At 34.6% G+C, this 17603-nt stretch overlaps 1 protein-coding gene across 1 annotated transcript in view; it reads right to left on the minus strand.

Annotated features, from left to right (window-relative positions):
• Positions 1-17603, minus strand: part of si:dkey-233k19.3 (dynein axonemal heavy chain 11) — a 73945-nt gene that overhangs the window by 18214 nt on the left and 38128 nt on the right. Inside the window, exons 50-63 of the mRNA XM_058746703.1 lie at positions 17387-17548; positions 16262-16455; positions 16011-16173; positions 13343-13466; positions 11872-12014; positions 11612-11773; positions 8652-8885; positions 7587-7733; positions 7376-7489; positions 6236-6379; positions 3760-3942; positions 3117-3218; positions 2858-2992; positions 250-423 (exon numbers count right to left, since the gene is read on the minus strand). Of these exons, the coding sequence (XP_058602686.1) occupies positions 250-423; positions 2858-2992; positions 3117-3218; positions 3760-3942; positions 6236-6379; positions 7376-7489; positions 7587-7733; positions 8652-8885; positions 11612-11773; positions 11872-12014; positions 13343-13466; positions 16011-16173; positions 16262-16455; positions 17387-17548 (2181 nt within the window). The remainder of the gene's footprint in view (positions 1-249; positions 424-2857; positions 2993-3116; positions 3219-3759; positions 3943-6235; positions 6380-7375; positions 7490-7586; positions 7734-8651; positions 8886-11611; positions 11774-11871; positions 12015-13342; positions 13467-16010; positions 16174-16261; positions 16456-17386; positions 17549-17603) is intronic.

Genomic DNA, 17603 nt, shown 5'->3' on the forward strand with positions numbered 1-17603 from the left:
TCAATTCAACGCTCCACTGGAGTGCAGACACAGTAGTACAGTAACAGGATTTTACAGTAGACAGCTCAGGAAGAAACAATGATCCAAAACACTCTTAACCTTGACAAGTGAAACAAGAGTTGGCAAAAGCATGAAACATCAAATTTAACATCAAATTTCTATTAAATAAAATATTCATGTAGCTAAGAATTACAAAAATGCAAATCCCTATATGATTCAAATAATGGACAGGCTGAGCAGGAATCATACTTGGAGTTCTCCGAGGAAAGGAATGAGTATGTCGTGAAGGAGCTGGTGACGGTACGGCTGTGTGAAGTATCCAGCGTAAGAGACGAAAGCAGCAGCCACAAGCACATCACCACACACCGTCTTCAGCTGAGACTCCAGCTCCAGCTGTCCCTCTGACCAACGAACGTTTTCTGCCTACAGTGAGAGAATGACTACAGTGAAGAATTTCACTTAAACATGCCCAGGCGACTACGGCGCCAAAAATGATCACACACTTAAAAATCTATGATATCTATGAATGCCGTTGAAGTTTAGAAAAGCTTAAGCCATTTGTTTGCAGAAGTCACTTGGTTTGGGATTTTGTATCTAATGCAACAAAATTCAGTTGTAAGTGTGGCTTGTGTGTACAAAACATTTTCTATTTCATTTAATATTTTTATAACAATTAATTAATCTTACACAGTAATTTTATTTTATATTTACATATTTTATATAAATTGTATTAGTGTTGTCAAACATTTAATAGCGATTAATCACATCATAATTTACATAATATATGTGTATACTGTGTGTGTAAATACACACATACAGTATATATTTTGAAAATATTTCCATGTATATATTTATATTCATATAATTGATATTATATATATAAATATTTTAAATGTATAAACTTAACATATTTTTCTTAAATATTTACATGCATCTGTGTATTTATATATACATAACATAAATATACACAGTACACACATATATTATGTAAACAAAAACTTATTTTGGATGCGATTAATCGCGATTAAGCACTAAATTATATATTCCGTATTTTATATATTTATATTATATACAATATTGTATTTTACTATTTTATATTTATTTATTTTTTTAAATACTGTATTACAATAATTTTATTTCAATATAATAAAGGCAGTTTGACAAATTAAATCATAATGTATAAATACATAACTTTTCTCTTTGCATTACAGCATTGAGAATAAGAATTTTTGCTTTTCCATCATCACATTTCTAAATTTAATCATGAAAATAAAGTAATGTCACAATGTAAAACATCTTAATGGTGGATATCACCACCAGTCAGTACTATTTGTATTTTTTATGAAAGAAATTAATACTTTTATTCTGCAAGAATGCATTAAATTGGGCAAAGCTTCAAGAACTTCCTATTCATAAAAGAAATAGGAAGCCTATCAAAGTTTCAACAAATATATTAGGCAACACAGTTGAGTATTTTGAGTATTAATAATAGTAAAAAAATGTTTCTTGAGTACCGAATCAGATTTTTCAAAGATCAGATGACACTAAAGACAAGAGTAATGGCTGCTTGAAATTCAACTTTGCTATCACAGGAATAAATGATATTTTAAAATAGAAAACGGTTATTTTAAATTGTTATAATATTTCACAATATTTGTGTTTTTACTGTATTAGTGATCAAATAAATGCAGCCTTGGTGAGCATTAGAGACTTCAAAAACATTAAATGTTTTAAACGGTAGTGTACATTTATGTGCAAATACGACAGTAATATTCAGACAAAACGACTGAGACAGAAAGAGAAGAAACACTTAAAGTTATGTTACAGCCTCGAATCCAGCCTTCAGACCCAGATATAAACCTCACTCTTAACCCATCCGCCGTCTCTCGCCTCTCAATTGATCACAAACTCAGACAGAACATGAGCGATAATGTATACAGTCACAATTCACCTAAACTGGCTTTGAAAGTTTAGTTACATTTTCACTCGGCATCAATTTAGCACTCATTTAAGACTTCAATAATATCGCAGAGATGCTCCCGCAACGATAAATCTTGTCTGACATTGCCTTTGCAGGGGCCGAGCTTCTAGAACATGTCGCATAATAAATTCTCCGACAGTTAAAAATCACTATAATTTTAGCCTAATGCATTATGGATTGCTTGGAATATCACTCAGTCCTGGGTGAAGCGTTTTTAATTTCCAACAGCTGTTAAGGCTTTGAGGTAAGTTAATGATTACATATAGACGGGCTGATTTATTAGTCTAAACACTATTGCTTCCAGGTCAATGGCATAAAGACAAATCATTTGTCTTGATATGTTTAAAAGCCAAGCTGTCCCATTGTAGCCCTATTCATTTCTCTGAATAAGAAAGTCGAACGTTTTAAATAAAAGCACTAAAAGAAACATTACGCTATTATTATTTTTTGCATTAACGGCGGTAAAGATTTTAGATAATCTCACCGGGATATATATGATCAACGTCACGGGGAGTGAAAAAGGGGAAACTATTTAAAGTTTATTTTTTCAAGTTGGGCATGTACACACAAATCCAGCTCATCCCTCATAAACCAATTACCCCGATCGCCTCATTCAGGCAAACAGATAGCAGATGAATATATGCCCTTCTTGTTTCGCTGTCCCGAACTGGCCTACAGCCATCTAGCCCCTTGCCCAGATCAATGGTGCATTTGCCGTGGTGCACCCCTTCCTTCCGAGCGCTCAATCTGAGCGTCTGGCCAAACATTTAAGCCATGGCCACCTCCCCTTTGAATCAAGCCAAACTCATGTTGAGATTAGGTCTGTTAGTGCGCTTCTCTAAACCCAGACCCTCTCCTCTCACAGCCGCCCAGTACCTGCAGGCCTCCCACCAGCCGATTGGCCAGCTCAATGGTCTGGCTGGTGCGTGTCACTTCCTCCTGGCAGCGCAGTTTCTCAGCCGCCGCCCTCTCAAACTGAGCTGTTAGGCTTTGCAGGTGCCTGTCCAGATCCTGTCAGTACAAAGCCACTATAAGATAGTACTACTTTTTATCTTAATATGGAATATTATTGAATAGTTATGGTGAACAGATGGACAATTTTTTTAGTCGTGCTGTATAAAAACGGTTCACTTACTTCCAGTTTCTTTCTAACACTGAGTAGTTTTGCAGTAGAAGTTTCCAGTTCAGTATTGGCTTGTACCAGAGCCAGACGCTTTGGTGCGACCTCACAATAAACCTGAAAAACACAACAAACGTTCTCTTTCTTTACACATAAACAAAAAGCTGAATTCTTGAAATGAATGATTGTTTGGATTTCAAACCTCTTTGACTTAAAGACAGTTGCAGCTTAATATTTTCAAGTTATTTTTTTTAAGTTAGATGTAATTTTTAGCTTTTTTTAATTTATTAATGTTATTCAAGTTTAATTGATGTTAATAAAATAAATGTAAATAAAATTTAAATTCCATTCAAATTTCAAATATAAAAAAAAATCTAATTAAATTAATTAAAATAAATTCTTGAAATAAACAATTGTTTGTCATTTTAAAGCTATTTTTTGATTATTTTTATAATTCTTTATTAGTTTACTAAGTTAGATTTTTCTTAAACGTAATTTAAACAAATTTTAAAATATTATTAAAATGTATAGAATATATTATTAATTGAATTTTAAATACCTCAAACTGCATTATATTCACATATGTATGCATTATATTATATTCATATTTCAAACACTTTTATGTGTTTTTTGTCTCATTCGTCACATTCTCGCTCACCTCATAGTAGCGCACTATGTTGATGGCCCACGCACAGAGGCCAGCAGCTGCGTAGGACTTGGTCCGGACGTGATCGGGATGGAACTCTGGGTTTCTCAGGTATTCCTGCTTCACCACATTCAGACTGGACTCAGGGATGTGCTCTTTATCATAAGTAAGCAGGGCCTGCAGAAAGTCATCCACCTAAAGAACAACACTGTTATTAGTGTTGTCACGGTACCAAAATTTCAGTATTCGGTACCGATACCAGTCAAAATCCACGGTTCTCGGTACCAATTTCGGTACCACATGCTAATTAAAAAAAACACACTATTTTTAATATTAAAGTCAAATAAAAATGTACAAAAATCAATGCCATTCTTTATACTTTATTTAAATTGTGTTTCAAGTTTTTCCGCAAGTAATAAAAGTATGAAAAACAGTAAACAAGTTTCACCCAAATTTAATTTGTCTTTTAATTAATTAAATTTAAACACATTGTATTGTTTTGGTAAATAAAGGGGATTTACTATTAAAATTAAAATATGGAAGAAATATTGTGTGATTTCTTAAAAAAAAAAAAAAAAATTATAATATATATATATATATATATAAAATTATATTTCTGGCACAATGTCTTTAAGATAAACTTTTATTTTGACGGGTTGCCGTGAATACCTTCTGTGTGTAGCTATATGATATGACGCTGGTTTTACTCAATGAAACGGTAAAATGCTCGCGAGGGGACTCTCAGAGCAGTTCTGTAGATGTTGTTTATGTATTTATGTCCTCATTGAGACGGCAGATGATGAATCACCGCGAGCGTCAGGCGCGCTTCAGTGTATGTAGTAAAAAAAATAAAAAACCGCGCGTCTCTGCCGTTCATTCACTCACACAGACTCGCAGAACATGCGGGATTCATATTTGAATCGACTTTTGCGGCTTAATATTTACAGATACTAGTCCACGTCGCGATTTGATTTAAGCGCAATGACCTACTTTTGATTAATTCATCCAAACTTTGACAAATTCCGTGACATTCCGTGCTAAACTGTAAATTCCGTTTTTATAACTGGATTCCGAGATTCCGTCCGCGTTTTCTGCATCACGGAAATCATAGGGCCGTACGCGTCAAGAACCGGGTTGACCGGGTACTCGGTACCACCGGTAGGCTACTTAAAAAAACCTGGTACCGTGACGTTTTCACTTTTTTAGTACCGACTTGGTACCGAAGTACCGGGTCTTTTGACAACACTAACTGTTATTATATCATATGTACATAAGCCTATGATGTTTGCCTTTATGGAAAATGTACCAAATATTGTAGAAACATAAAATGCACTGCCATTGAAAAGTTTGGGGTCGGTACGTTTTTTTTTTAGTGGCTTTGAAAGAAATCTCTTATGCTCACCAAGGCTGCATTTATTTGATCAGAAATACAGCAAATAATACTTTGAACAATATTATATAACAATATATTGTGAAATATTATTACAATTTAAAACGCCGCTTTTTATTTGAATATATTTTAAGATTTATTCCTGTGAAGGTAAAGCTGAATTTTCAGCAGTCATTACTCCAGTCTTCAATGTCACATGACTCTTCAGATATCATTATAATAGGTAAATTTGGTGCTCAGGAAACATATTGTTATTAATATCAAAAGTAGTAAACAGTTGTGCTGCTGAATATGTTTGCGGAAATACATTTTTTGATATACTTGTAAAGGATTCTTTGATGAATATATAAAGTTTCAAAGAACAGCATTTATTTGAAATATTTTTAACATGATTAATGTCTTTACTGTCACTTTTGATCCATTTAATGCATTTAATGTCCGTGCTGAATAAATGCATTAATTAAAAAAAAAAAAAAAAAAAATTCTTCCTAACCCTAATATTTTGAACTGTAGTGTATATATTTCAGTGCATTTAGGAACAAAAATGCAAAACTAGTTTAGAGAAAAAATAATCATTTAGAAGAAATGACTAATATTATTAGCTTATTATTAGACATTACTAGCTATGATGCTTTATTATGTACACACAAAATGCTAAGTACATACTAAACTGCACACATTTTATTCATAGCAGCTTAAAGTACAGTAAATGTACAAATTCTGGACCTGGAACAACCCAGGATGAAATGTTGCACTCAAGGCTACCGAAGTAATAAAGCACAATTATGGCCTTTTGCGATCCTGGGTCATCCTTACTTAGGACTCAAGTTGTGACCTCTGAATCTGCATCCCGATTCTTTATCCATCTGATATATCACACAACAAACTTTCAAAAGCCATTTCCTCCCTTCATTCTGACCTCATAAATCAGCCTATGTCTATCTCATGTGACATGTATTTAATATTCTCCTCCACACAAGTGCTTTCATAATGTAGTGTATTCATGACACTACACCGGGTGAGTGGGGTCTGCGGGTCAAGGGCTGCTTGTGGATTGCACTAGAATGAGGTGTGTTGTTGTCATAGCAATGCCTTTACCTTGCCCATGAAGACTCTGGCGGCCTTCCATCCGCGGTCTCTTGGAATTCGCCCACGTGGAGCCAGCAGCACCATCACAGCCGCGGTGACGTTAATCACAGCCTCAGGGGGATTCGGGAACGTCTTTAGCTCTGTCAGATTTACCTACAAGAAACAAAGGAGAAAGAAAAAAGATCTTTCATGAACTGCTAATTGAGTAAGTGTTACCCTTTCAACCATTAAGTTCAGGTGACACAAATATTTGATTTACGAGGCACAGGACAAAATATTTCCCACAAATGTACCTGCTATTACTTTTTTAAATTTCATTTTGTCCTTATTTTATTAAAAGTATAATATTACATATCTGCGATATGATTCTAAAGATATCACTCACTACTGCTAAAATTACCAGTTATCAGACCATAACTCAGTATTTAGCAAAAATTAAATGTTTATTACACTTTACAGAAATAAAGAAACATTACTACTGTCCTGACAGATGTTCATTTTAAAATGTTAATTTTTAAACTATTTCATAGTTTTATCCCTGCTTGTTAACACCATCATATATTTATAAATAATTTGGCAATATCAAAGACAGCTGGCCTGCATCACACATAATATAAATTATTATTATATTGTATATGTCAAAACTGAATTTTCAGCAGCTATTACTCCAGTTTTCAGTGTCACATGATACGTGCTGCTTAATTTTGTAGAAACCATGCTACTTTTTTTGATTAATAGAAAGTTCAAAAGAATTTTGTTTTAAATGGAAATGATCTGTAACATTACACAAATGACTTTACTGTCACTTTCAATCAATTTAATGCATCTTTGCTGAACCACTTTTGAACTGTAATATATGAAAGTGACGTGATAAGTATGCTAACCCATACTCGGAATTAGTGCTCTGCATTTAACCCATCCAAAGTGCACACACACACAGCAGTGAACACACACCCGGAGCAGTGGGCAGCCTTTTTTTTTTTTTTTTTGCTGCGGCGCCCGGGGAGCAGTTGGGGGTTTGGTGCCTTGCTCAAGTTCGGTACCAAGACTCGAACCCGCGACCTTTGGGTTACGAGTCCGACTCTCTAACCATTAGGCCACGACTTCCCCAGTATTTAATTTTAAGGGTTAGTACATTTTAAATAGTACCTTGTTGAGAGTTTGGAGAGCAGCTGTAGCCGCCTCTAAAGCAGGTTCAGCTTTAGCCAGATCACATTCACATTCTCTCAGTCTTCGTGACACCTCTGCTTGCATGGCAGCCACCTGCAGATGAATAAACACTCGCATACATGATGGGGCTATTAAAGCACCATAAAGATACATCTCAGATCTTTCAGCTGTAAGACTTTGGTTGCTCTACCTTTTGCTCCTCTAGGTCAGCATCCTTTCTCTTCTGGCTCAGTCTTTCTGTCTGCAGGCCGATCCTGGCCATGAGAGCCTCAGCTGCCTGGTTCTTCAGTGTCAGCTCCACTTCCTGTGAGTTCAGCTTGACTGTCAGATCCTCAACCTGATGTAAATATATAACGTTGAGATTTAGTGCATGATAACCTCTTATTAATTCATAATTACCTTCAATAATTCATGGTTAAAACTGGCAACAGTTTCTACTCAACTATACAATACCATTCTATTATATTTATTTATTCATTTTATTTTATTTTTGGAGATATTAATATATGCATTATACAAGGATGCATTCATTTGATTAAATGTGACAGTAAATTGTTACAATGTTTCAAAAGATGCTGTAGAATTAATTCAGTAATTAAGTTTACTGAAACAAATTAATAAATAAGCAGCACAACTGTTTTCAACATTAATAATAAGAAGAAATTATTCTTGAGCTCCAAATGAAGATTGGAGTAATGGCTACTGAAAATTCTAAATTCCTCTTTGCCACCACAGAAATGAATTAAATTACATTTTAAAATTTATTAAACAATATTAAATATATTTAGTTTTTACTGCCCCCTGATTTTTTTTTTTTACGTATTTCCAGGTTTAAATTAGAATTTTTTTTCAATGCGTCCCGTATTTTAAAGTTAAGATTTCACAATTTTCTTAGAGCACTTTCAACAAACACTAAATTTAATGATCAAATTTAATCTCATAATCAAAGTTCACCAAGACCTCACAAACAGCTTTTTATAACTTACAAAAAGTTGTAAAAGCAACTTTTTTTTTTTAATCTAGATCCCATTACCAGCTAAAACTCTGCAACATTTGAATACTAAACCCTATATCACAAAGGCAAGCAATCATCAGACTATCAGACTCAAGGTTTACGAGTCTCTCAGCCTTCGGTGAGTGATCTTGGGCATATTAACTAGCAGTAACTACATTCCTTCGCAATTCCACAACTCCAGCCTTGAGGAGCCTACACTGGCCGGTTACGAACTCTGTGGTGCTGATGAGCTCTACACACCTGAGAGGCCGTCGTCTTGAGTTTCTGAAGGCCACACTGAAGCCTGCCATGTCTCAGATGCAGTTCTCTCTCTCGCTTTCCCAGCAGACTCTCGTAAAGCCTCAGCTGCTCCAGGAAGCTCTTGGGCGTGCTGTAGTTGTGCCTCCTCTCATTGAGGCAGTAACGCTCACTAACCTGCTTGACGCTCGCGTGAGCGTGGGCCATGAAAAGACTGATGGATTCCCTAACGGCCGGCTGTAAAGACGAGAGTAAGAGAGGGTAAGAGAGGGACCTGTACGGATTAAATGCTCTTTAACATCCTCGGCTGTCACGGGCCCTGAAATATCATCTTCATAAATCCTGAATTCATCTCCAAGTTTGTATGCCTTTTGCTGGCTTCTGGACTTACTCAATCTGAAATTTAGGTGCAGGGCGCAGGGGGGAAGATTAAGCTGGTAGAGGGCTGGGAAAATAATGGCCAAGGTTGGTGACACCCTGCATAAAGTAGGGCGAGTGTTTAGGTCACATGGCTTCTAACTTTCTGAGACTGCACGTTGTGTTTTGTTTATTGGTTATTTATGATGTACACTGCTGTCTGATGACTGACTCATTTATCAGACTGTTAAAGATCAATTCACGCAAAGGCAAATGCATTTTAAAAGATGCAAGAACACAGATCATAATTCACTGAAAAGCAATAAAACGTACATGTGGCTGGCACAAAAAAAAAAAAAGAAAAGAAAAAAGAAAAAAAGACGGTTATAAATGAAGATCTGACATAATGCTATTTGATAAACAATGTATTGAGTTAAATGCATGTAAATAATCCATCAATCTCTTAAACTCAAAAGTCAGGGTTACCTGTGTCAGAAAAAAAGGTAATATTTTTTGTGCTGTTCTGCTTTTTACACTTATAAACACATTTAGATAAAAAATGTTGCACAAAGGTGGGATTTGATCATTAATCTAATCCAAGAGCAAATGTATAAAAGATATAGAAATATAGTCATTTAAAATATAAAAATAGTTAGAATGGCTTTAAGAGCTGTTTCTTCCAACATACATTTAAAAGTTTTGGAGTAGCAATTCAAAAGAGTGGCCAAAGTTAATGTGTTAAGAAATGCAAATGATCATATACTATTTTTTTTTTTCAGCACTTTTAATGCACTTATTTATTTTGAAATTATAACTGTTATATTCTGTTCTGTGTGATTTAAAAAAACAAAAACAAAAAAACTGATCAAACCTTTTGGAACTGGTAGAAAAGTCCCTAGTGTATCACTCATTTATGAGTAAATGATGGGTAATTTAATTAAAAAAATAAACCTAGTAAAATGTTTACCAAACGTAAAGAAATTTGAATTGTTTGTAAATAGAAATGTAATTGCCATCAAAGCTCATCAAGTGAAATATCACCCATGAGCAAAACATTATTCATTAAAATTCAACACCAGGGAAGAACTGCAGGCCAGCAGCAAAAACATTTTAACACATGTGAAATTAAGTCCATAAAGTGGGCAAAGTTATTTTATTACTGAATTACTATTACTTAATTTTATTTTTATTTATTTTATTTTATTTTTACTTTATGTGTGTGTGTGTGTGTGTGTATATATATTTTATTTATTTTATATTTTATGTGTGTGTGTGTATATATGTGTGTATATATATATATATATATATATATATAATATATAATTCATATAATATTTGTGACCCTGGACCACAAAACCAGTTATAAGTAGCACGGGTATATTTGTAGCAAAAGCCAACAATACATTATATGGGTCAAAATCATAGATTTTCTTCTATGCCAAAAATCATTAGGATATCAAGTAAAGATTATGTTCTATGAAGATACGTTGTAAATTTCCTACCGTAAATATATCAAAACTTAATTTTTGATTAGTAATATGCATTGCTAAGAACTTCATTTGGACAACTTTAAAGGTGATTTTCTCAATATTTAGATTTTTTTGCACCCAGATTTTCAAATAGTTCCATCAAATATTCAAATACTGCCCTATCCTAACGAACAATACATCAATTGCTTTCAGCTTTATTTATTCGGCTTTCAGATGATGTATAAATCTCAGTTTCAAAAAACTAACCCTTATGACTGGTTTTGTGCTCCAGGGTCAGATTTATTTTTATTTTTTTTGCAAGTTCCCTGTTTGCATTTCCTGTGCGTTTTGATGCAGTTTGAGAAGTTTTGATGTTTGTTGTGAGATGACTGTTAGAGAAATCTTTTTCTTCTCATCCACTCAAATTGCTTAGTTACGCAAAGGCCTGTAATTTATTTTACTTTCCTTAAAAAGCAACTGAATGCGTTATCTACGAAAATTATGAGATTAATTGTGATTACATATTTTAATTGACTGACAGCCCCACATTCAGTACTCCAGCATTATAGTCCAACGCTGAGTGAAATGCACAAAGAGGAAACAAACCCACAGCTGGTCACGAGTCAACACACACACACTCCCACATCCCCGTACAAACTCTCAGCACACGCACACAGTCTGGCTGAAACAGCTGTGGCTTCTCTGAGGGTCAGTCTCTGTGTATTAATCACTGTTGCTTTATTAGCATAAATGATCCTGCTTAGTGATCGTTCCACTGGTGCAGGGAAAACAACAACGCCGAGAGAGAGAGAAACTGCGTCTGTCATTGAGCTCACTGTGCATGTGATCAGCCATTTGTCTTCACTTCAGAGTCGAGCTAATGATGAGGAATCTGGTGCACATGTAAATGCGAGGAGAGAAAACTCTTCAAAAGAAGAGCCTTTTAGTTTTTTGTGAAATGAAAAATTAATCCAGTTTTTGCTAAGCCTATTGAAAGAAATGAATTAAAACCACTTCCTGTAAACTATAAATCAATATGGCTTTAAATAACAAGCAGAAATATAAGAATTAAACTTATAACAGGATATCCCATGGCTTTAAAGCTACTTCAACTGGCTGACTGAAGCTCAGGTTTACCTGAATACTTGGGATGTCCTGCAGGAACTTCAAGCTGACAGACTGGAGGGCCTCCAGGGGCCATTCCTGGAACCAGTCCAGAGTGGTGCAGTTCAGCAGAGCCGGGAAACGCCGGGCACGTAGACGCAAGCTATTACCTACTGGAGACATGCAGAGCACGACCTACACACACATACAGTACGCACACACTGCAGACACTGATCCAAACCAGATATGCAATATATATCTATATACTAAAAAAACAATCAGTGATGTGAGACCTTGAGTTGTTGTCGCACTCGATTCATAAAAAAGCTCCAGCAGTTCTCGTTGTTGTCCAGCAGACCCAGTTCCCGCACCTCACTCCTCACAGCTTTTCTAACACCATCCACCTCCTCTTCACTCAACAGATCAGGGATCTCACCTGGGGTCAGACCACCGATAAACACATTACTTTCACTTAAACAGTCATGTGCATTTATGTATTTAAACAGTTTTTTATTGAGCACGTAACATTTAGATACAAGCCAATGTTAGATACTAGCTAGGTAACATTTTGGTCTATATACAGTAGTATTTATGCAAAAAATGACACAAAAAGCATTACATAAGTTGCAATGAAATGGACAGCTACCAAATTTCTTCCATATTCTGACATATAATTGAGTGTAATGGATTATCAAGCTAGGACTTGGTTCTATGCAGATGAATGTGGACTAAATGATTGAAGAAGTCTGTCATTTTCACATTTTGATTAAATATTATGAGGTCAAAAAACATAAAAAATGAAACAAATGCATAGATATGTTCACAAGAAAATCTATAATGAGCATTTAGAAAATATATAGGGTGAATTTTCTTTTCATGCCAACTTTAAAATTAAAATTATTAAAAAACATTTTGTTGATTTAAATAACAGAAAAATATATACAAATATTAGATGAAAAACTTGAAAAAAAAGAAAGGTTTAAGTGAAGTACTAAAATGACTAACCTAAAACCATTTAGAAATATTTGCAAAAAAAAATAAAACTGTATAAATGTAAATGCACACAACAAAATTACTAAAAATTAAAATAAAAACAAAACATAATTCAAAATATTAATAAAACTATTACAGTACCTAAACTAAAGACTGAAAATATAAAAAACATAATTCAACATATTCATAAAACATTTATAGTATATAAATAACACTAAGAAATGACTGCAACTAACTGCAAAATATGGTTCAAGTCATTCATTCATAACAGTAATTACAGTAAATTAAAATTCTTCAGAATTCATTCAGAATTCAAATTAAAAAAAGGAATGTGTGTGCGCACACATTCCTTTTTTATAATTTTATAATATAAGTTCTATTTTTGAGTTTTGAAAATTACTACACTGCCAGATAAATGCTATTCATTCAAATCCTTTATGGCATGTAGGAATAAACTCTCTCTTGTGCTTTTAAGCATTAGCAATTACACACGCACCAGTTAAATTATGTTACATTTGTTAACTCTGATGCTTTATTCTGGTTCAAGCACTAAGCGTGTCTCCGACCTCTGCGCTTGACATCAGTGACAGATGAGAGCCGCCATCTGTGTTCTGAGGGTCTTGATCCAATGACACGCAGGCCTGTTCCAGTCACCCTTAATCTACTTCACCGGCCCCGCTCCATTTACATATGTTTCCCATTCATCAGACCAACACACAATGAGCCCCCCTGTGGCGTGTATGAATGTGTGCGTGTGCGGGAGGGTCTGACCTGATGAGATCAGGGTGCTGATGATGACGAGAAAACGGTCCGCTGGGATCTGAGCGTCTGTGAGGAGCAGGATTGTGGGTATGTTTTTCACCCCCGTCTTCAAGTACAGTCCAGCCAAATCTGCCTGAAAATACATGACAGATAGCAGAGAACACTTACGATATGGAAGAGAGCACAACCAGTCTCCAAAAACAGGTTGAGCTGGGGCTTAGTGGTTAGAAGTGTTATGGTGCTCATGTTGAGTATGAATCTGGTCCGCACACATATTTCAATCCCATCACTTCCTGTCACTTTTCATCTCAAATAATGACAAAAAAATCTTTAAAAAAACTGTACAAAAGCAAATAAATTGATAAAACTGTAAAAATCCCAAATAATTCTGCCACTTCAAATACTCAAGCTCTAAATTTGGTGGATTCTGATTGGCTATGAATGTTTTTAGCATTCTTCAACTGGAAAAAAAAAGCTCTGAAAGTGATTCCAATGACTCTGTGTCATTATTGATATAGGTGTGGTGTGGACTTCCCTATTCTCATCTAATTAAAGCGATTTTGTCAAAATGCTACAGTTATAGTTATAGTCAGAGCTGGGTAGTAACTGATTACATGTAATCTGGATTACGTAATCAGATTACAAAAATTAAGTACTTGTAATTAGATTAAATTACCTTTCAAAATGCTCGTAATCAGACTACAGTTACTTTTTATTGATTACATGATTACATATTCACACAATAGCAATAAATTATTCATAATTTATTGATTTCCCTAATTCCTCTTATTCATCTTTCAAATGTTTCTTTCTAAAATAGCCTACTGCTTATATATATTCAGCAAGTAATACACAAATTTACAATATTTCTTACAGTTTTTGCATTTAATGCTGGCATTCCCAAACTTTTCTTTGTCATCTGAACTTCTTTCACTTAATATATTTACTTGAAGTACCCATGAGATTTTAAAATAAATATTTTAATAATGAAGTATCACATTTGCATGTTCAAGGTTCTCTGACGTTGGTTAATGGTCACATGACAAGCAGAGTAAACAAATTAAATATAATTTTTTTTTTAAGTGTTTTATTTTGACTGATGTTATTCTAAAATGATTTATTTTTATTTTCCATTTGTATGATTCAATTAATTTTTAGCTTTTCATTAAACTCATGAAGCCCCTGCAGTTCATTTATGAACCCCAGTTTGGGAAACCTTGAAGTAACGTAATGTTTAATGCACTTCATGTTATTAATTACAATGAATGAAATATATTTTTTTACTCTTTGTATTTTTATATGAATATGGTATGAGATTATCCTATTTAAATCAATGTGATAAACCATTTAAAAAGTAATGTAAAAGTAATCAAACAGTATTCTAATAACATTACCTAAAATGTGTAACGTCATGGATCGCGCTACTAACTACAATTTTTGTCATGTAATTTGGAATTAAAGTTATCATAATAGTTATCATCCTAGATGTGAATGTGCCAGAGACAACTATCCAGTAAGCAATTTATGGGATTTCCTCAAACATCAAAAACTGTGATGCTCAACCAGTACATCAGCAGAACACAGAAGGAGCGTTCAGAAAACCTGTATCATTTTTATTTTTATTTTTACAATTCTGGTGCTGCTAGCAGTAAACTTCAACTTTAAAAATATTGTTGCTCAGCGAATTTTCACAAGAGAAATCAAGATTTTGCAATAGGTTCAAGTAAACCACGTAAACAACATATCCACGTACATATGTTGTTTACGTATGTGATGCTCTCCAAAATGGCGCTATAGGGTGACGCGGAGGAGACGAATTGTTGAATAAATTCGGTATTTTTGTTTTCTTTGCGCACAAAAAGTATTCTCGTATCTTCGTAAAATTACGGTTGAACCACTGATGTCACATGGATTATTTGAACGATCTCCTTGCTACGTTTCTAAGCCTTGATCGTGTTAGGATCCTTGCTGTCTACGGGAGGGTCAGAGAGCTCTCGGAATTCATCAAAAATATTTTAATTTCTGTTCCAAAGATGAACGAAGGTCTTACAGGTTTGGAACGACATGAGGGTGAGTAATTAATGACAGAATTTTCATTTTTGGCTGAACTATCCCTTTAACAAAAGGAAAGTTGTTTAACATGACTACTCTCTTGTAATACTGCATATTTACATATATGCATAGAAATAGGATGAGACCAAGATGAAGTGTCTCTTCATGATTGTGTAGAGGGCATCAAACAGTGAGTGTTGAGTGTATAGAGATCAATGCAGCTCAGCCAACTGGCCTCAGATTTACCACACACTGATGAATGAAATGATAGCAGCGGCCTCATCAATAGGGCATTGAAATATTTGCCTTGGTTCTTTAATAGGATCTGGCAATTACTCCCCATTGCATCCGGGCAGGACTAAATGAGATCGATGTAGCCGGACGGGGTATTGATCAGGGAAAGTGTTGTCTAAAAGAAAGCTTGATCTCTGGTAATGAATCACCGCCATTTTAGATTTATCCTCACCTCACAGCATTGATGGGTATGATTTGGGCAGCTTATGTGGGTTACAATGGTTTGGCACAATATCATAGTCACATTTGTTGTGGTTTCTGCTGTATGTGGTTTTCTCATTTTCATCTTGTATGCCATTGATTGTATTGTGCTGTCTACTGACGCGGTTACCGTTAGGTCCTGTATGTTGTAGCCCTTGCTGAGGGTGGGCTGGAACACATCCATGTTGGAGAGGTGGGCGGCAAGGCGGGTCAGGCTTTGTTTGCCACTGCCCCCCACACCTACGAGCAGGGCATGGCCTCTAGGACATGCCAGGATGCGACTGATCCGACACCTGCAGAAACCAATCAAAAAAACCATGTGTGTGTAAGTACAGTTAAATCTGTATTCACTAATGCACATACTGCAGGCGTAGCACTCACACATGCTGCATGGCTTCCTGGAACATCACCAGGTTCATGGCAGAGTGGAGCTCGTTGTAGCTGTCCAAAGTCTCACTGAGGATACAGCTGAGCTGCTCCCATCCAGCTACGGGCATGTAGGAAGGTTCTGCAGAGCCCACACTGCTGTGCAGGTATATTAGTGGCTCCTGCAACACTGCCTCTTCCTCAATTTCCTTTAGGAGACAAACAGAGAACAACTGCATGTTAAAGGACAATAGTATATATAAATAGTAACATAAATGCTAAAATCAAATAACAGAGTATATGTGTGTGTGTGTGTATATATATATATACACACGCACACACACATACATATATATATATATAGAGAGAGAGAGAGAGAGGCATAGATTACTTTATTACTTGTAGATATATTATATTATAATTTTAATTATGATTTGAAATAATTAGAAATAAATATTTATTTATTGCATTTATTATATTTATTACTATTTTATTTATTTATTATATTATGTAACAAAAGAGCAGGGAATTAATTTTGTTTGTTTATTTGTTTTTAAATAAAATATTATACTTTAATTACAATTATACATTTATTTAATTATTTATTTCATTTATCATTTAAAATATTTTTATTTTTTTATTTTAAACGAATAAATAAATATTCTGTATGTAATTTTGTATGTAATTTATAAAAATTGTTTTGTTGTAAAAAAAGGCCTCAAACACTAGCTTTCTCTACTCTTTTCCAATCTACTTGTTTCTTTTTATTACATATGTATATATATATGTGTGTGTGTATATATATATATATATATATATATATATATATATATATATATATAAAATGTGTGTGTGTGTGTGTGTATATATAGGGGAAAGAAAACCTTGCTACGTGTGCTGCATTAGGCTAACATAACAGAGACTTGTCATAGCACTTGCATATTATTGCTCTTTTGTTGGGTTTTTTGACGTCTGCTAAATGGCTAAACATAAATGTAATTCATATTCCATTCCACAACATTTTTCATAATACAGAAAACAAAGAAAAGAAAAAATGAGAATAAATAATATGGTATCTTCATTTTTTGCAGATTCATTGAAGGCTTTAACAGCAGTAAACATGTTGTTTTGCTGGTTTACCTCCGAGGCCTGTCGTACGATGTCCGTCTGCAGCCTATGGAAAAGCTGAAGGTCAGATGCTTCAGAAAAGCGATCTGAATATACTCTTCTGGATTCATGGATCCAAAGTCGAACCAGATCGGCACCCTGTGTAACACACTCTGGCCTGGAGAACAGGAGACCCTAGATGCACATACAAACACAGGTACAAAGTGTTGGCTAATTCAAAATATTTACA

The sequence above is a fragment of the Onychostoma macrolepis genome, chromosome 16, assembly GCF_012432095.1.
Source record: "Onychostoma macrolepis isolate SWU-2019 chromosome 16, ASM1243209v1, whole genome shotgun sequence".
NCBI classification, from domain to species: Eukaryota; Metazoa; Chordata; class Actinopteri; order Cypriniformes; family Cyprinidae; genus Onychostoma; species Onychostoma macrolepis.